Source organism: Myripristis murdjan, chromosome 14 (genome assembly GCF_902150065.1).
Source record: "Myripristis murdjan chromosome 14, fMyrMur1.1, whole genome shotgun sequence".
Classification (NCBI taxonomy): domain Eukaryota; kingdom Metazoa; phylum Chordata; class Actinopteri; order Holocentriformes; family Holocentridae; genus Myripristis; species Myripristis murdjan.
Genome location: NC_043993.1, coordinates 26,259,077 through 26,279,431, shown reverse-complemented (window position 1 = coordinate 26,279,431; position 20,355 = coordinate 26,259,077). Strand labels below are relative to the sequence as shown.

Genomic DNA, 20,355 nt, shown 5'->3' with positions numbered 1-20,355 from the left:
CGTGCATCATCAGGTTAACATTATGTGGGAAGCAACATGGAGTCAAGTAGTTACAGCAGGGCCTTGGTGACCTCCGGGTTCAGCCTCGCTGGTGCAGCAGCTGTCAGGCAGACCATCTCCTCGTCAGGAAACTGTTGTTTGGTTTTGTTTGGAGCTGGAAACCCTCGTCTCCCCCTCAAGAAGTTAGATTTTGCCCGTTGTGGACATCAAATCCAAATCCGAGTGAATGTGGTAAAAGTGGATGTTTTTTGGATGTCTGTCAGTTTGACTGTTCCACACGGCATTTCTTGGGATTTGATAGAAATTAAATTTTTTTTTTTCGTGGTACATAAAAATTTAATTAGTATGAAAGTATGAAATCTCTGAATCCATCATCTGTGTTGCGCCAGCCTCTGAGATGATCATGTCTTGTATTGATATTTCTCAACTTCTGTTCAGTTGTTATAGTTCAACTAGTACAGACAGTGATCATAACTTCAGCATTTTGCACGTCCTTCCTGTGTCGAGCCATATTTGGTTATTTATTATTGTGTGTGAGGCGTGTCTTTACCATTTAATTTTTAATAAGCACATTCACACAAAACTGGCTAAAGTAATGAGCTAACAATAACTAGTGTGCATTTGCAAACGTTAACATTTACTTGGTGTCGATGCAGGCTCCACCACATGGGCTAAATGTTCATATGCACCGTATTTTTGTTTCAGAAACACTGACATTTCAACATATTTGTTATTTTGCAGAAAGGTAAAATTGAAAATAGCATGTTATTGTGGCCGGTTTGGGATTGATCCTGTGTTGGTTAGAAGGTCAGCTCTCCTTGACGCCTCCCTGCCAGCCCGGCCTCGTCTTCAGCCCAAACTTTACTGACTGTCCTCTCTCTGTGGACTTCTGTTGTATAATCCTATTTGGAAAGAGGGCACGCCCCGTCTGTCTTTTCCCCTCTTTTCCTCTCTTTCTGTGTCTGCAGTCCTAATTGTTCAACCCTCTTGTCTCCCCCAGTTTGCCTTCCAGTACTCTGCACTCAGACAAAATATGATCCTATAGTAACTTGAGTGCCATTTATATATCATTAGCAGTCTTCCAGCATTGCAACGTCTGTCTTTTACAGTTTGGACTTGCTCTGCTAGTATTCCCTGCCGTGTCTGAGCCTCCCCGGCTGGTTCTGCGTGTTGCTGCCTGCTCTGGATCCCATGGTTAAAGACCACTGTCACGTGTCCGTATAGTTAACCGGTGGAGGGCCGCGTCAGATCGCGCCAGCTTGCTGTGAGTTCGAACAAATTCGCCCCAGCAAGCTTTTGTTGTTTCATTGACGTCTTTTAACTTTTCTGCCTGACTTTCACTGGATGAGGATGTCCCTGCTGTGTTTAAAGTGATCTAGTCCCCTAATTACGCCGTGGCCCAGACTCCTTGGCAGTCCACACCTAATAACTTCCATGTGTGTGCACTTGGCTCAGCAGCGAGCCAGAGAGGCCTCTCCTCTCCTCTCCTCTCCTCTCCTTTCCTCTCCTCTGCTCTCCTCTCCTCTCCTCTCCTGTCTGATAGATTTGTATTAAAAGCATTCAAGCTTTAAAGGTGCACTGAAGATTTGCTGAAGATCGATTCAACTGAAGCCTGTTTTGACTCAACTGACAGTTAAAGAAGTGAAATACGCACATTCAGACGGGTGTTTTTTTTTTTTTTTTTTTTACTATTTTGTCCGTGTTGCTTTTAATTTATTTAAATAAACTTAAGCGCGTCACAATTTTACTGCAACACTTTGCAACAATGGCACTTGGCTTCATCATGACAACTTTAGTAAGCGACAGTGTGTTTTCTCCTATTTCTCATAACAAGAAAGACAACATGAGGCCATAAGACAGACGATGAGAGGGAAGTTATACCTGATATGATGATGAAATGTTAATATATCCTCATCTCAAAGCGACGTCCATGTTGGCAGCCAATATCGTATCTTGACACTGAGGGTCATTTGTTAAGTGTTGAATGCATTGTGGTCCTCTAAATACAGTACATCACTTAGTAAATAATGTAATATAATGTCTGAGAGGAGCAAAAGCTCTGCGGTGAGTTCTGTTTTCTTGCTGCTGTAAAGGAGAGAATATTTTATTTTGGTCTTCAGTTTCAATTGTCACGTTCTGCAAGTTTGGTGGATAAGCGGGCATTCCCAACACAAGACAGAGCTGGGCCACATATTGAAATTATAACAATATCGTGATATGAGACAAGATATCGTCTTTGGATTTGGATATTCTAATATCGTGATATGATGTAAGTGTTGTCTTTTCCTGGTTTAAAAGCTGGATTTCAGTAAAGTGGTGTAATTTTCTGAACTTACCAAACACCTCTTGCTTTTGTAATAACTTCCTTTATCCACTTAGTTATTGCATAGTGTAAAATTTTGTGAAAGCACCAATAGTCATCCCCACCATATTGTCATATTATTGATATAATATTGACATCTGGTCAAAACTGTCATTTATATTTGATTCATGTGGCTAGAATCATTATACTAATGTGATCATATGCATCAGAGGATTAAACTGAGCATTTGAGTGTGAAGATTTCAAAATATCGAGGTATATATTGTGTATCATGATATAGCCTAACAATATTGTGATATTATTTATAGGCCATTTTGCCCAACCCTAACACAAGGCTGTCTTCTTTATTACAGTCACTCTTTGTTTAATCGAAGCTGAAAACAAGGTCATATTTCACATAGATAATCTTGTTTAGCACAGCTTTAGTGGTTTATTTGTTGGTGTAACAGTTGTAGTCGCTGAATTTATCTCTCTAATCAAAGTCTTTGGTATATTTTTGTTTACTGTTTCCGCTTCAAACCGGTTTCCTCTGATTGTTCCATTGCAAGAATTAAAGAATAAGTGGACTTTGTGCAAACACAATGAGAAACCTAATAAATCTGTCGTGAATACTGTATCTGCCACAAACCTCTTTTTCGTGCTGGCAGGCCTCCCACAGGTTTTATGATCTTTCCCATATGCTAGCAGAAAGCTGTCAGACAGATCAGTGGCTGTACCTGCTCTCCTGCGCACACACAGCCCGGACACTGATTGGCTGCAGGGGCCCGCTGGACCGCCAAGCCCATGTGATTTTACCGTGGTCCGATTCAAAGTGAATTTTTTACTTGCCTCCGCTCGTGCCAAGAGCCGTTCTGCTGTGCTGAGCCACGTTTATGAAGTTGTACAGAAAGCCAGCGCTAAACTGAGATCACTGGGCAGTTCACAAGATCGCATAAACCTCAGTCGACTCTGGAGGAAACCGGTCCAAAATCAGCAGTTCCACTCTGAGGAAACTTAGGAGTAAAGCGCCGGGAAAAGTATCCTGGCAGATCTTGCGTTTCCTAGCAGTAGATTTACCTCCTGTTCTTTGTCTTGTCCTGAGTTTTACATGGTTTTTACATTATTCCCATCCCTGTGTTGTGATGTGATTCGTAGATACACATCATTCTGTGGGCTTTATACCTGCAGGGTCGGAAAAGTTTGGTGTAACAACAATCACACGGCCGAGATGGTCGATCTGTGTCTGTTGTTACAAGGTCAGTGTTTATTTGCTCAGGATTGGAACAGTCCTGTTTGCCCTCCGCTCAGCCACTGGTTTAAAAAGCTACTGTCAACCTGGGCTCTCAAGTAAGAAAAAAAAAAAAACGTATCTGACTTTTATGATACTTGGGATTGTTTATGAATTTTGTTAAAAACGAAAAGGCAACCACCAAAAAGGCAACATGTGATTTGCACTACAAGGGTTATTCATCATTATTTATCTGTTTTCTTGGCTGGTTGGTTCCTTGGTTTAATATATATGTGTGTCATTGACATGGCATTATTATTTCATTTATATTTTACTCAGTTATTTGCTTTTTTGTTTTAGTGTGTATGTGTTTAATTCACTTGTTTTTATTTATTTATTAATTCATGTTTTTTTTTAATTTATTCAAGTATTTTTTCATTTCATTAATGTAATATCTGTCAATTGTTTTTTTTTTTATCTTTTTATTTATTTATATAGTTATTTTGTGCTTTGTTTATTCATATATGGATTTTATTTGTGTATTTATTTAATGTAATATTCTTTATTTGTTTGTGTGTTTCATTTTTTTCTTTCTTCATCTTTTCATCCTTTTATTTTTTTATTTTTTATCTTTTTTATTGACTTATTTTGTGCTTGTTTTATTTTGAAACCTCTTTCGATCCACCACAGATTACAGCTGCTGCTCTCTGTGGGTTGGCTGGGTGTTTGGTTTGATGGGCTGGGAGAAGGTCAGGTGGAATAAAATGGGGGACCAAACTGTATTTCGGCATTTTATATTGTAACATGTATTTCTGCATCCCAGACACATGCGTAGAGAAACAAAAACATGTCTCCTCCCTGTCACCGCAGTTGTGTGCCCGCTGACGTGTATGAATGGAGGAGTATGCAGCTCGAGGACACACTGCCTGTGCCCGCCTGGTTTCACCGGTCGGCTGTGCCAGCTTCCACTCCCGCAGACGCAGCAAGCTCAGGCGGCGCGGGGCAACAAGCAGCCTGTCTACCCCGTATCAGTAAAGACAGACAGCCAGACCCAGGGGGAGCAGACTGCCATGGGGCGCACCCAGCTGGCACAAACACACTCGGTTTTCACCCTGCCCTTGGCACAAGGAGGGCACCACTCCTCAGAAGGTACCCATCATGCACTTCAGCTCTCTCACTTGGGTTTGACTGACAGGGAAAATATATATTGTGATATAATGAGTAGGTAACTGGGTGTTCTTGGTAGTCGAACGTAGCGGGGGTGCTTTTGGAAACAAACAGGAAGGCGTTCCTGGCATTCCAGAAGAGAAAAAACAAAGAAATAAAGGCTGGGTAAATTAAAAAAACGTGTTTACATTGTCTTTAAAAGCCCAACATGTTTTGATCTTTGCTAGATTTTCATCACTGACAAGTCCTGATGCAGCTTTTTTTAACCGTATAGCCACTATAATAAAGTTTTTTTTTTTTTTATTTAACCCCTTTATTTCCTTATCTTTTCCTTTTTCGAATGCCCTCTCATGTGTTTTAAATATTGTGATGTATTCTTCTCCCCGATGTCTACCTCCTCTGTCCCTCCTGTCTCTCTCCAGTGCAGATTAACGTACGCGTCCACCACGCCCCCGACACCTCCGTAGTCATTCACCCTCTCGACCAATCGGACGCCAAGCCCCCCCACAAGGCCGTGACGCGCCACAGCCTGCAGAGGCACAAACCGAAGGGGCGCTGCTTCCAGGAGACCACACCCAAACAAGCTGTGAGCATAATGACACGCTGCGGCCGTCCACATTACCACCAAAAATTCATTTGGTCATTTCCACCAATCACGTGTCCCCTTCTGTCTCGCCGCTTTAGTGCAACAGCACGCCGCTTCCTGTTCTGACTAACCAGGAGGACTGCTGCGGGAGCGTGGGCAACTCATGGGGACAAAACAAATGTTATCAGTGCCCCAAACTACCAAGTGAGTTAAAAATGTCTGCCTGTTTACTAAAATCTGTGCAAATCTGTTCCACATGACATATCTGGGTCTTTTTTACTTGATCTTTTGCAATTCAAGCATCTCTAATTTCCCTTTTCCGATTTGCTAGATGTCAAATCCTCTTATTTATTGGCTCTTATCTGCTCTGTATCATCAGACGCGAAGGTGCAGTGTGTTGTTCCTTTACACTGTTTGGCAGCTGCTTATCAGATCTGCATATTGCGCCCGTGCCAGGAAATAAATTATTGTTTATGGAGCCAAAAATGTCAAGCATTCGCAGCGCTTTATACTTTTCTTCCTCGTGAACGTCAGCACAATCAGTTTATATATCTATAAAAGTGAGTGTGAATGTGTGCAAGAAAGTCTTACGAAAGATTACGGAGTGTGTGAAAGGTTGGGAAGGTGAAAACGGAAGAAATTATGGGAATTACGCACAGACAGTGAGACAGAAAGAGGGAATGTGGAAAATAAGCCTCTACTGAAGCGTGTTCTTTTGGGCCTGCCCCGTGCAGGACTGTCATCACATTGCTGAAGATTTAGTTTCAAGAAAATCTTGGCTACTCGTTTTTTTCCACTCTGCTATTATTCCATCTCTCAGTTGTGACTCAGACAATGCGGCCTTTGACTAACCTGATAGCTTTGGTAATTCTTCAGGCTCGGGACAGCCAGGTCTGGAATTCCTATTGATTCACTCCATTTTTAACTCGACTCTTTTTCATGGAAAGGGCAAATGTGAACTGGGATCCTGCCCCTTTCTGTATTTTGCTTTCCAGAAATTTGCAGCGCAGGCTTCCCGCAGCTGTCTGCTAAAACATTCTTACATGTTTTTACCCCCACATGGAAAGAGGAACATCACCTTTTTTTTCTTTTCTTAATTTGTGATTTCTTTCTGTTCAGTCTCCAAGAGAAGCTGAATGTTGCCATGGTCCTTGGCATTTCATTCTTTGTTAGAGATTTAAGCACCAAGGTTCTTTCTTTCTTTCTTTCTTTCTTCTTCCTCTGTCAAGCATTTTCTTTATTTTTCTTTGTTTATCACACTCTTAGGGTTGTGCGATATGGACAAAATGTTCTATTATAATATGGATCATTTCATACCTTGATAACAATATTCAGTAAACCATAATACAGTGTGTCTTCTGTATATTTGATAAAAAAAAAAAATTGGCTATGCAAAATAATCACAACTACTTTTTGGTAATTCTGTGAAATATGTAGGAATGAAAGGCACCTTTTCTTTTCTCCTTTTACTTGTAAGCGACATTGAGCAGAAGCCCGTGTCTTTGGCCTCTCCCTGCGCTGCCTCTCATGGTTCCTCCGTAAAACCTAGAGGAGATTTGTTGAATCTGACTGCTGCGGTGTACTCTGCAAAGCGCTTTTTTTTTCCTGGTCAGTGTCAGATTTCTTATCCAAACGATGTCCAAACAACAGAAGTAGCCCCCTTTTTAGGTACGAGTTCGCCAGCTAGTCTCTGTTGGGCCGAGTTCTGTTTTGCATGTTGCAGGGAGTTCAATGCTTCATCCAAAGACAACTAGGAGCGCCGACTCAGTGACGTAAAATACTGCCCTGAAGCAGCTTTTGTGATAACAGCAACAGAAACAATACAGGAAAATCTCTGCTGATAGATATTTTTCTCTCGTCCCACAATATATATCGTCATATCGCACAGCCCTGCTTTTGTTTTAGCTTAATAAATGCCGTTTGGTGGACACTTTACACAGCACCTTACAGCACAGGCCTGTGGTGTCTAGCATGGGTGGCCCTGTGGGAATCAAACTCATCTTTCCAGCTACAGTAGGAGCACAAGGTGTCTGTGGACATGTCATAGTAAACATCAGCATGTCAGTGGGTGGATGGAGCACGCTGTGAGTGTTAAAAGATAATCGTTAAACATCCCCATAAAGCTCCTGACCCCTGACAGTGTGAAATCTTTAACATTCTCATACAGGCTGGAGCAGTATTTCCTTTATCAGAGGTTTAAAGGTTTTATCAGAGGTTTGAGCCTTGAAGGGGATGAAATCCATTGTTTTGGGATTACTGCATTGGAGATTCTTCTTTTTATTCTTTGTGTTCTGTGACAAATCTCCATCTTAACAAGTCATTTAAGTCTCACAGGCGCTGCTAAAATCTGGGGAGATGTATAAATATGTTGAAACAAGGCACAATAAGGCAGATTTAGCCTGCTGGTGTCAAGAAAATTCTCGATTCAGGAAAATTATGGACTCATGTTGGTTAATATTGGAAACAAATCAGATTATCTCTTCTTGCTAGCAGATTTTTTTCACTTGTTTGAAGGAAAAAGATGATTTTTCTACTACTTCATGTAGAAAAAAGACCTGAACTTGGTTTCCTTGATCAAAAATGGAAAACCATGAACAGACCCAGTGTTTTGCTCTAAATATAAAAGTCAAATTGTAAAACCTTGACAGCCCGTTGGCACTGTGGTGATTGATTATTCTTGGTCCACCTGTGCAGCTGCTCCTCTTCTGTTAGTTTTTTTTTTTTTTTGGAGGAGATTTTGCTCCCCTCAAAAAAGGGGGGAGGGGACATGTTTAGCCATGTCATACCAATCGATTGACAATCCTTACAAGTTATTTCTCATTGAAAAGGGGACTAATCAGGCTTTCTAACGGTATAAAAGACAACACCAGTCGGTATTGTTAAATGGGAGAAATGATCAACTGAAGAAATATTGGAGGGGATTTTGTCAAAAAAAAATTGGTCGCTTCCCACACAATTACCGGTGTCACTCATTCCAGAAATGCAGGATCCTTACAAGTTGTATCTCATTGGAAAGAGGACGAAACAGGCTTTACAAGGGTATAAGATACAACACTATTGGGTATATTGGGTATAAATAAAGGGGAGAAATTATAGACTGAAAAAGCGATGCAGAACTTTTTTTGCCTAGTATATATATTTCCAGTTTTGCATCATTTCACATTGTTGTCTTTCCTTCAGCTTAACCCTCATTTCACCGATGCTCCACCACTCACACTTCTTCCACCTCTCCTTCCGTATTCAGCCATGTCTTCTTCTCCCTCAGATGCATCAGTCAAACAGACGATCGTGGAGGACTATGGCTCCACCTGCCCACAGGGCTATAAAAGATTCAACAGCACTCACTGTCAAGGTAAGACAGGCAGGATGCAGCTGAGAGCACGGACAGATCACAATAAGTCACTACTTGAAATCTTCCGTGTTTCCAAATTTCTCTAACAAAATCATATGTTTTTATGCCCCACCCCGTCACTTTGAAGACATCAATGAGTGCTCCATGCGAGGAGTGTGTCAGAACGGAGACTGTCTGAATACGCTGGGCAGCTTCAAGTGTGTGTGCAAAGCCGGTTTGGTGCTCGACAGGAACAGATGTGTCGGTGAGTAAAGACGCCTCTGGCTTTCCTCCCCGTGCTGCTGCTCGCTGAGGATAAACCTGCCTCAACAACAAACCAAGACAAAGTTCAGATGGATTTTCTAGGATTCGGCTGTTTTCCAAAATGAACAACATGCAACATTTGAAAAAAAAAAATAACTGACAGATGCTCTTACAAAATGATTATTGGACCAGAGTTTTAAAAATGTGAATTAACCCTTTGAAACCTGAGGAAATTTGATTTCTTTCAAAAACATGGTGAAATGTCCAGAAAATAAATTACAAGATAAATTGCAATAGATTACAAGAAAATGACCAGCAAATCAAGAGCAAATTAGTATGAAAAATTATCTGAAATTTAGAAAAAAAACTGAAAAATGACAAGCAATAATGTGAAATTTTGTATAATAATAATAATAATAATAATAATAATTATTATTATTATTATTATTATTAAGCAGGATCAGAAAATTATAGAAATTAAAGACATTACAAAAAAAAATTGAAAATTAGTCAAGAATGACAAGAAAATGATTTAAAATAAAAAGAAATTGCATTTTGTCCAGAGGGTGAAGTAAAACCTTAAAAATAAAAGCCTTACCACTCAAGGGCGCCTGGGTTTCAAAGGGTTAAAGAGCTTCGACTTATTAAAAGCTTTTAAAGAGCTCTGACTAAAAATTATAATGATAAAGTCATCTCTTTTTTTCTTTGAGATAATGAGCAGTGATATTCTAGGTGTCATATTTTTGCGCTGAAAGCTTTGTGTGTGTGTGTGTGTGTGTGTGTGTGTGTCAGAGTCTCCGGCGGAGCAGGCGCAGTGTTTCAGGATGGTGTCGGAGGCCGGCCGCTGCGAGCACGCCCTGCCCACCCCGCTGACGCAGGAGATGTGCTGCTGCACGGTGGGCAAAGCCTGGGGCAGCAGCTGTGAGCGATGCCCGCAGGTGGGCACAGGTGAGTCCACGCTGAGGGGCCGCGAAAATGTCTTGGTGATTTCCAGTGTGGCGTATGATCAGAAGTCCCATTAATAAGCTGTTGTTTATATCCTGTCATCATGCACTCCATCAACGTAATACAGCACAAGTTCCCTTTTGGATCACCTTGCTGCATAAATTTGCATATTAATGAGGACAGACTGGATTTTAGGAAACTGCTAAACTAACTCCCTAAAGGAAATACCAGTGTTTTTACATGCCTTAGCCCATTTACTACACCAGACACATGCTCACCTTTATACTGGCCATTTTTTAAAGCTTAACATGCTTTTTAGATTTTTCCTCAGTTTCCATATGTTTTAAAAATTTCAAATGTTGAGGTGATAAACGTACCTTAAAATGCTACCTGTGTTGTTCTGGCTAACATTCATGCCCGGGTTTTACCGGTCATAGATGTTTGAATTTAGCTTGTAAAACTATTTTTTCTTTAGGGATTATCTTCTGGCTGTGCATGTGTTGTGAGTAAATCACAAAAAAAGCCATCCAGATGAACTATCCCATCATTTTGCAAAGCAGGAAAAGGCCAAATATACATCGCCCTTTTTATAGTCCACATGTTTGCTTATCATTTGTCTGCTAGATTTTATTTTTCAACCAAAGAGTACGTGAATGCAATACTATTCGGCAGCCAACTGGGAAATTGGATATCAGAGCTCCCTACCAGCAAAATACATCAGACGTTTCAATTCAAAGTGGCATTAAACTAAATTACCACAATACAATACAATAAATTATGATGGAACTTTGATAAAAATAAACCCAGGCAGGATGCTCAGTGTGATGGATTACCAGTCTCAAGACAGTTGCAAGTCCCCTGCTAGTTGATTTTCATATCATACTGAAATAAATCGAATAAACAGACGCTATTGGCTTGCCCAGAATTTAGGATCCATGCTTCCAGACATCTAAAACAGCGTGGTATGCTTTGGAAAATGGCCGGCAGGGATGCAAAATGCAAAACACTGCTGCAGTCCTTCAGTGCTCTGAGAAATGGAGTTCATTTTAGTGCTTTTTGTGCATAACATATAAAATACTAACATGGAAGTATTTGCTAATTCATGCAGTCATTATGTAACAAATCACAGTGATTATGGCAGGACGTTAGGCAGCTCGAGTGTCTCTTGTTCCTCAGGAGCAGAGCTGCTTACAGGACTTATCTGATGACACTGCATGTATTTCACTTGTAAGCATCCCCTCTTTCTCCTTTTTCGCCTGTCCCGTGTGGGCTTCAGTGGCCTTCATTAAGATATGCCCCGCTGGGAAAGGCTACTTCCTCCAGCATGTGAGAGACACTGTGGCCTTTTCTCCCCGTATTTATACCATCCCGGAGAAGGGCATCCGCAAGCCAGACAAGACACAACAGGAGGGTGAGTCCCCAAACAAAGCACACACCTCTCTGAGGCACCAAACATTGCATCACTTTGCTGCTAAGTCATAAATATCATCACTGCTCAGTGTTAACTCCTCTCCTGTCTGTCTGCTCGTCTTTCAGAAATCAAGCCACCGGTAAGACATCGATTATTTCTAATAATCTATTGAATACAGTGATAATTTCAACTCAAAGATTATTTTTTTTAGCTCTTATACAATCTGATCGTCTCTTTCGACCAGGAGAGGCCGCCGGAGACGACCACCGCCGTGCAGCAGGCTCCCACCAGCACCCACAGTCCTCGTGTGCCTGGTACACAGACCTCCAAACACACCATCCATATTCACTACTTATTTGATTGATTGATTGATTGAGATCTTTATTTTGAAAATAAACAGCAGTAAATCAAACAAAAACAAAATAATAATCAATACTAAATAAAGGTAAATAAGAAAACAAAGGTCCAAAATTAAGTAAAATAAAGAAAAATAAAATAAAATTAAATAAAATAAGATGCATCTATCATCATTAACATGCTCGAAAAGGAGTAGGAAGAAGTAAAACTTATTTAATCCTAATCTCCCCCTAATCTCTATTTCATTATAATCAGTCAGAAAATAATTTGTTCATCTGTAATTTCTGCACAAAAACACAAAATGTATTTATAATGCCAATGACAGAACATGCTGAAAAACGTGAGCATTCAGCAGATACCACACGTTGTGGCCTTTACCTGCCTAAGAATGGATCCCCCTCGTCATTCATTTCTATTAATTTTATACGGGATGGTCACAGAAACTACTTGTTCTGGGCCTAATAATACATTAGGCCTAATACAGTAATAGACACTGACTTCAAATGTGTAATACCAGTGTCATTTGCTGAATTAGTATGACTGCGCTATACAGCTGCCAGTAGCACCCATTAGTTCCAACACAGAAACATGCTAAGTAATGATCCCTCTTGTTGTCTGCCCTCTACATTTCTCCTCTTTTTGATCCACAGTGGCGAAGCCCACGCCTGAGCCAATCATCCAGCTTCACCAGGGCTATGAGCTCTTCGAAACACACACGCAAGTCTCACGTGAGTTCCTCTGAACGCCTCAAGCCCACCAGCAAAAAAACACAGAATATATTCTCTGTGTTTTTTATTTCATCATTACACAATCAAACAGAATAGATTCATAATCAGAACATAGATTTGAGAGCAAAACTATCGACACTGCCATCAAAAGTGTTTTATTGCAAGTACGTACATTTACAAGTAACTATGGATGTTGCCAAGCTCTCACTGCGATCAAGACTGGCCAATAGAGACATGTCTTACAGCTTTCAGTGTACGTCCCATGAGATTTTGCTCAGCAGAAAACAAAACCTTTGGATTTGCAAACAAAACTTTGGGATTTGCATTTTAACCATACATTCATTTTACTTGCGATAAAAAAAATTTTGATTTCAGTGGCAAAAGTTTTGCTCTCAAATCTATTTTTTATTAGCAAATCCATTCTGTTTGACTGCGAGACACAAAAAGCTCTCTTAATTGTCTACATACGATGAAACTCGGCACTTTGTTGCTGCGCTCTGTCGGCTCTCAAAAAAGTGGTTTTCCTCTTGGACACTGAATGCACATGAATGTTTGAAAGAGCTCCACTCTGCCTTAGAGGAAGCCAAGCAGCTTTCACTTTCTATCTGCCTTGATGCCACCTGAGGGTTGTAACATTTTGACAAAAACAAAAACAAAAAACAAAATAGTGTGAACAGAGGCCTTCAAATACAGCACTGGTTTGAGCAAGGTTGTTTGTTACCCTTCTCTAATAGCTATTTCTATCTATACTCAGCAGCTTTATTTCCATCAATGGCTTTGGCACAAATTTTGGGTTGAAATTGGGTTGAAAGGTACCAGCATCCGGAAAATGCATCTAAATCACAGCTATGCATCTTAATTTCTTTCCTGTATGATGCATCTGCCGTCATCACAGTCATGTCTGCACTGGTGTGTGAAACTGTCCTCTCTGTGCTCCCTCCCTGAAGCAGAGACAGACGAATGCAGGCTGAGCAGGAACATTTGTGGCCGTGGAGAGTGTGAAAACAGCCCGAGCGGCTACACCTGTCACTGTCACCCCGGCTACCACCTCCACCGCCAGAGGAACATCTGCGTGGGTAAGAGAGAAAGAGCAGGAAGTTGTGGGAATGAGAGAAAGGCGAGAAATACTCTGTTTCCAGGAAATTATTTGCCGTGTGTATCAGCAGTGAGAACAATAGTTTTTTTTGTCTGAAACCTTATTAGTTTTGGCTTGTTGTTCTCGTCTCTCTGGCTCTAAAATTTGGCTCTAAAATTTCTTGACTTTTTTTAGTCACCTTCTCTTCCTGCGTGATTTGTCACACACCGATGCCTTTTTTACATTTTTCAGAAATTTGTGGAAGATTCCCTCTGCACGTAGGTTGCAAATTTAGTCTGGCAGCAGTATTTAGGCTATCACAAGTATATGCTCTGACTTAGAAATCGATGCATTTTTGTATATCATATAGCAATTTAAAAGATTTGCACACTCTACTAATCTCGAGTTTCAGAAAGCAGTTGTTTGTTCCTGGGTTTGGTCTTGTCTGTCTGAACCGGGTGAAGTCCTGGTCTTGGTCTCCACGTCTTCACTGTAAAGGCCCTGTAGCTCATGATAAACTGATGCTCGTGTTCACAATAAAGCAGCATCTTTGATAAAGTTCTCCAGCAAATGAAGCATCACTGCAGTGACTTACCAGATTCCCCAGAAACCTTCTTTCCTGCAATGACAACTTGATTGGTTGATTTTTTTGTTGTCTCTGCACATTAAAAACAATCAAAAATCCAATAATAGTTATCATTTTGAATGTTTTTATAGTCACTGTAGTAGAGGGTACGCAGACATATTTGCTTATATCAGTTCAAATGTTTCAGTACTGTAGCTAACTAACAGACATTGCATGTCATGTGCACAGTGTCCATAAATTACAAATCACAGCACACAAAGAAGACAGATGCCCCCAATCTTTAATTTTTTTCCTTTATTTTTTAGATTTTTTGCAAGTAAGACATCCTGAGCAGACAACATGTTTAGAGAGCAAATTTCAAAAAGCGTATGTGATGCAAAATGTTTTCTCAGGGTCTCTTACTTGCAAAAAATAAAAAATGGAAAGAATGAAAGACAAAGGGCATCTGTCTGAAGACTTGTGGGTGGTAATATGTTTCTATAGATATAGTTATCTCTATAGTTATGGTACTGTAGATGTGAATTGGCTTAACCCTGATACTGCTGTAAGTATGTAAGTATGTACAATAAGTACAGTAGAAATTATGTCTCATACTTCCTACTGTAAGTATGAGACAATTCAATTATGTGATAGAGGAAATTCTTGCCAAAGACATGATCGATGTTGCACTGGGTGGAGAAAATGGGAGAAATCCCTTCCTGGAATCACAGTGTGTCCTCTGTCCTCTCCGGGATCCTCTCTCACCGTCTTAAATATTTAATATGTCGTCACATTGAAACGATAATGTGCAGTTAATGTAACTCTCCCACTCCTGCCGGTCAGATGATGATGAATGTGACTCAGAGCCGTGCGGCCACGGCAGAGGCATTTGCGTCAACACAGACGGAGGCTACCACTGCCGCTGCCATCAAGGCTACAAACACCTGGTGCATCTTGGGAGGCTGAGATGTGTGGGTGAGTGAAGCTGCGGTGATTGACACGCTGAAATGTTTTTAATCTGCTTTATCAGATTTCACAGTTGCTGTAATGTCTCTGTGCTACAGATGTGAATGAATGCTCCAAGCAAGACGTCTGCGGCGTCGGGGGCCAGTGTGTGAACGTGGTCGGCTCCTACAAATGTGAATGTCACAAAGGATTCAGGAGCAAGTCGCACCATCACCCAACCTGTGAAGGTACACGACTGGATCTCACTATTGGTCATTTTCTGTATTAGAAAAACTTTGTATTATAGCATCACTTAAACTGTGCGACTCCTTATGTGCACAATTGATTGATTTTATTTAAATTGCATATATACATAGGTAAATTGTAAAAAATGATGCAGAAGTATAAAACTCTTTGGCTTATACATATCCTCCCCTAGCATATCTACAAGAAAATAAGGGACAAGAGTTAACAAAACAATAATTCTATGATAGATCATAAAAAAGGAGAAAAAAAACACAAGCAGAGATAAATTAACTAATAAATTAACCATAACAACATAAGATACGCATTTTTTTTACATAATTATCTAAGCATGTAAAACATGCACTGTCTTATTTCAGATATAAATGAGTGTTTGAACCCCAACACTTGTCCCAATGAGCAATGTGAGAACACGCCAGGCTCCTATGAGTGTATTCCCTGCTTACCCGGTCATGAGGCGCGAGGCGGGACCTGCTATGGTGAGAGCCGCTCTGTCACACAGAAAAATTTATTGTATCGCTGAGTTAACATTTGAACTTCCTGTCAGTGTGTTTTTATGAGGCAATGCCCGCTAGCATGCAAGCAAACTGTAAGAACCTGCTTGTGAATACAAAACAATGTTGTTGGCTACATGGGCAACAAGGAGCATAAGGCCCAGGGTGAACGTATCAGATGTTATCTTTTAAGGGCCAAAAACAATTGAAAACATCATTTGGCTTTATTCAAAGAAATTCAGTAAAGGGCAATTAGAGCAGTGCTTTTCAAAGTGGGGAGCTCAGGTGAGGTTCTCAGCAAAACAAACAGTTTAATTTCACTGTTGCGTAATTCACTAGAAATTGTTAGAATGCAGAAAATATGTGAGAAATCATTTTAACATTTTCAGGTTTCATCTCATCACGATTTGTCTGTGTTCAGGCCTTTGAAACCTGCACAAATTCACTTGATTTCCTTCAGAAAACATTGGGAAAAAAGGCAATTCGCAAATCAGCAAAAAAAAAAAAAAAATTACTGGAGCATTCGTAATACAAAAAATTATAAAAAATTTTTAAAAAAGAGAAGAGGAAAAAAACCCACCAGAAAATCCGAAAAAAGCACCTGAAAATGAGCAAATAAATAAAATAAATAAATGAAATACTTTTAAAAAATCTCAATAATGATTTTAAAAATATACAAGAAAACTATATTCATAATTTAAAGCCAGATTAGTGATGCTGGATCAATGTCAGATTTCTTGTGTTTAAATCCCTGTGAAAGACGCCTGAACGCAGCTTACTGAACACAAACCAAAAATGTGTCCTCATATAAGCGTCCCCAAAGGGCAAAACCACTCCAGGTGGGCGTCCACGGCTTCTTGAAAGTGAACTTGGGGGTCCAGAATGTGAAAAAGTTTGAAAGCCCTTGGATTGGAGAGCTTTTTTTTTTTTTTTTCATTATGTGAAAATCCACACCAAAGCCAGCTCTCCAGCGCTCCTGGTGAGTTATTGGATCACTGCTTCTTAACTCCACCCAACATTTTTTGTTTCTGTTCGCCTGTTCCTCCAGACATCAATGAGTGTCAGAAGCACAGTGTGTGTCCCAACGGCCGCTGTGAGAACCTCCCTGGCACGTACCGCTGCCTGTGCGACGAGGGCTTCCTCCCATCTGCAGACAGCAAAGGATGCAGCGGTTAGTAACCAACTCATCCCCTGCACATGGGACTGAGTTTGTGCCAGCGCTCACACAATATTAAAGGCACAGTGAATGAGAAACTGGAGTGTATTGACATCAGACGTGTGTGTTTTCCCTCCTCCCAAACAAACAGACATTGACGAGTGTGAGGATGACAGGCTGTGTGCCAACGGGCGCTGTGTTAATACAGAAGGCTCCTTCCAGTGCCAGTGCTACCCGGGATACCAGCGCACACAGGAAGGCAGCCACTGTGAAGGCATGAATTATTTCTCATGATTAAAAAAAAAAACAAAAACCCTTTATGTTGGGGTGATAACAGTGACTGATACACAGAACTGTTTTGGGTAAATTTTCATCAGTCCAACAGCAGTCTGATTGTTTGTTTCACAGGCTAATGCACCAAACAAAGCTTTGAATCTTATTTTCATTTGTGGCGCCTGGGCTTTGACAAAATAATCACAACATATACTGTATCTCATCATAACACCAACTGCAGCACAACTTGATCGCACAATATAGGGCTTTATGGGAATAATAACAAGTATATTTCCACTTTGCTTAAACTACAAAAGTCATTTAGTCTCATATACAGTGTTAAAGTGTTGTTTTTCTTAAAAGAAATTAAAAAATCGGACACTTTTGTTTTTTTTTTTAATGCTAATCAGTTTGTTTTCCAGAATTTTCGTTAATCAAATGCCATTTTTGTGATACTTGTGGGCTGGTGTGCCTTGTTTCCCAAAAACTTAAAACAAGTGAAACTGCACTGGAAACAAGTGGACTTATTTCATCCTCCTGGGAGATTTTTTTTCTCAGTTGTTTTAAGAAAAAAAAGATTTTAACACTGAATGAGGCTGGAAGGTCACACCGTTGAAGTCACTGACTCGCCAAAACCAATACAATATTGCTGCCATGCAAAGTTAAAATGTAAAAAAAATATTTTTAAAATTTGGTTCCCAGAGACAAAAAGTAAAACAAAGTATCATTTTGCCGAAAGGAAAGGAAACAGTGTCCTTGATCCTCCAGGCGAACAGCAGATTGTATCACAGGGAGTGCAGAGCTTGTCCAGGCTGCACTGAGCCAAGGGGTGCATACCTTCTTGTTTAAAAAGCTGGTTAAAGTCCTGATCATTTACTTACATTAAATAAACTAAAATAATCTTTGAGTATTGATAGAACCCAAGCTTGACTTAACCTCAAGCAATTAGCTGACAGTTTGATCTTAAACTAAGATGAGCTGTTGGGTCCAGAGTGAGACTTTATTCGGCTTGTCTACTGTTGACAGCACAAAAAGAAGATGCTCAGCTAATTGTCACTTGGCTTTTTACTACAGTTTACAACCCTAATCCAGATGCTGAATATTAGTTAACTACTTTTTAAGCTTTGTGACATTCAGCTGAAACTCATAAGACTTTTCAGTGATACTTTATAGTCAAGTTGTGCATCATTCGCGCTGGACTGCCCGAATAAAGTTTGACTGGATCCATTTAGTCTTGTCCAGACAGTCTTACATATCCACCTGTAAGCATGTGCACCTCAGACTGCTGAACCACAGTCTGCATCATCCTGTGGCACCGGTGTTTATTTCCTTGTTTCCCTTTCATCCAGACATCAATGAATGTGCGAGGCCATCTAACTGTCAGAGAGGAATCTGTATCAACAGCATGGGCTCGTACCGCTGCGAGTGCCAGAAGGGTTACACGCTGGTTGGAGGCAGGAGATGCCAAGGTCAGTCTCCACCCGCTCCTGGAGCCTTTATGATCCGACCTTTATTGTAGGGGAAAAAAAGCCTGCTGTCAGTCGCTTCCAGGCTAGCAAATTCTAACATGAAATATAATATTTGAATGAAATGGAATTGGAAACCAGCCGAGTTTGATCAAATTAGACCCCCGGTGGTATGGCCCCTTGAGGAAGAAGATCGTTTTCTGCCTGATTTCATGACCATTAGTGGCTCTATTAGAATATTGTATTTCTTTGTTGTCATCTTTGGATATGGGCATGAAATATGACTTACACTAAACCTGTGCTATGCTATTACTATGCCAGTCAACTGAAAGACGTTTTCGACATCCAGGAAACCTTTTTATTTGCGACTCGGCTGATGATAATGCATGTAATTCACATTTTATTTTTTTTTATGATGTTTCAGAGTTTGCATGATAATTGATGAAACAGTATAATCTCGCCATCTCCTTTGCAGACATCGACGAGTGCGCGGCAGACAGGAGTCTCTGCCAGCCCTTTGGAACTTGTGAGAACAAACCGGGCTCATATGTGTGTGTGTGCAACCACGGCTTTGTGCTGTCAGAGGACAAACACAGCTGTGAGGGTAAGCCTGCTCTGATACCTGCTACTTTACTCTAGAACCTTGTTGAAACATATTCATCCCACAGCTTTACTCGGACCTGAAAATTTGATCCCTGCCTGACCCAAAACCGAAACCTTTCTGTCCAAACCCAAACCAAACCTCTGGACCTGAAAGCCCCAAAATGATTGAAATGGGCCATAATGAATTACTAATGCCTCTATTTTCAACAATACTTTGGAATGGGAGCCTGACCTCAATGGGCGCAATGAAATGTAAAATACAGGTCAGTTTGGCAAGCCAGTTTTGGGATCCTGTCTAGTAACCGCATTTTGGATCTTTACCACAGTCTCAGACATTGTTTTCCCTGTTTTCTGTCTTGCAGCGGTTCAGATACAGACAGACGACAAAAAGGAGTGCTACCTGAACCTGGACGATACTGTGTTCTGCGACAGCGTCCTGGCCACCAACGTCACCAAGCAGGAGTGCTGCTGCTCCATCGGGGTGGGATGGGGAGATCACTGTGAGATCTACCCCTGCCCAGTCTACCACTCTGGTACGTTTCCAGTGCTCGTGTGCAAATTGTGCTTTATACACTGCATGTGCACATATGCTGTATTAATGGGCTTCCAACTCTATACAAACACTGTGAGGGTCGGGGTGCCACTTGGGTCACCCATGATAGAAATGTGCATATTCAGCTAACAGCATCCACCAAATAAAACACATTATATTAGGGCTTGGTGACAATTCAGTATTATCGTTTGGCTTTCAGCAGAATCATATGGTGATTTGGGGATATTTTACCACATATTTCTGCTGTCTGAACTAACAAGGAGCAAATTATTATTAACAAACTGTAAACTGTAAGAGTTTTGTTTGACATTACATTTAACCTTACTACTAAAGACATGAACATTAATTTGATTATTTAAAGAAATAATATAATTTACGTGCTCAAATGAGATTATATGTCATTAAATGATTATAACTGAGCAATGAGGCTTCACAGTTGTTCATGATCCATACCGGTCACTCACGCCACGTTGTTAATGTAGTTTTATAAACAGAAATCATCTAGTAGTGATTATATAGGCTAGCTCTATATTTTAAAAAAATCATCCTGAGTTTTGTAATACTGATTTTAACCATATCGCCCAGCCTTACATTATATCATATTCTATATTGTGTTATGTATGATGTGTGGATTATTTGAATT

The 20,355-nt window shown here is 40.4% G+C and overlaps 1 protein-coding gene across 3 annotated transcripts in view; it reads left to right on the top strand.

Annotated features, from left to right (window-relative positions):
* The window catches only part of ltbp3 (latent transforming growth factor beta binding protein 3), a 47,128-nt gene that overhangs the window by 14,395 nt on the left and 12,378 nt on the right, over positions 1 to 20,355 (top strand). For all 3 annotated transcript variants that reach the window (XM_030069494.1, XM_030069493.1, XM_030069492.1), the window contains exons 2-20: positions 4,400 to 4,678; positions 5,119 to 5,282; positions 5,381 to 5,486; positions 8,548 to 8,634; positions 8,762 to 8,878; positions 9,670 to 9,825; positions 11,099 to 11,233; positions 11,359 to 11,372; positions 11,478 to 11,547; positions 12,241 to 12,318; positions 13,266 to 13,394; positions 14,802 to 14,933; positions 15,023 to 15,151; positions 15,527 to 15,646; positions 16,710 to 16,832; positions 16,969 to 17,091; positions 18,440 to 18,559; positions 19,032 to 19,160; positions 19,522 to 19,692. In XM_030069494.1, coding sequence (XP_029925354.1) covers positions 4,400 to 4,678; positions 5,119 to 5,282; positions 5,381 to 5,486; positions 8,548 to 8,634; positions 8,762 to 8,878; positions 9,670 to 9,825; positions 11,099 to 11,233; positions 11,359 to 11,372; positions 11,478 to 11,547; positions 12,241 to 12,318; positions 13,266 to 13,394; positions 14,802 to 14,933; positions 15,023 to 15,151; positions 15,527 to 15,646; positions 16,710 to 16,832; positions 16,969 to 17,091; positions 18,440 to 18,559; positions 19,032 to 19,160; positions 19,522 to 19,692 — 2,382 coding nt within the window. The remainder of the gene's footprint in view (positions 1 to 4,399; positions 4,679 to 5,118; positions 5,283 to 5,380; positions 5,487 to 8,547; positions 8,635 to 8,761; positions 8,879 to 9,669; positions 9,826 to 11,098; positions 11,234 to 11,358; positions 11,373 to 11,477; positions 11,548 to 12,240; positions 12,319 to 13,265; positions 13,395 to 14,801; positions 14,934 to 15,022; positions 15,152 to 15,526; positions 15,647 to 16,709; positions 16,833 to 16,968; positions 17,092 to 18,439; positions 18,560 to 19,031; positions 19,161 to 19,521; positions 19,693 to 20,355) is intronic.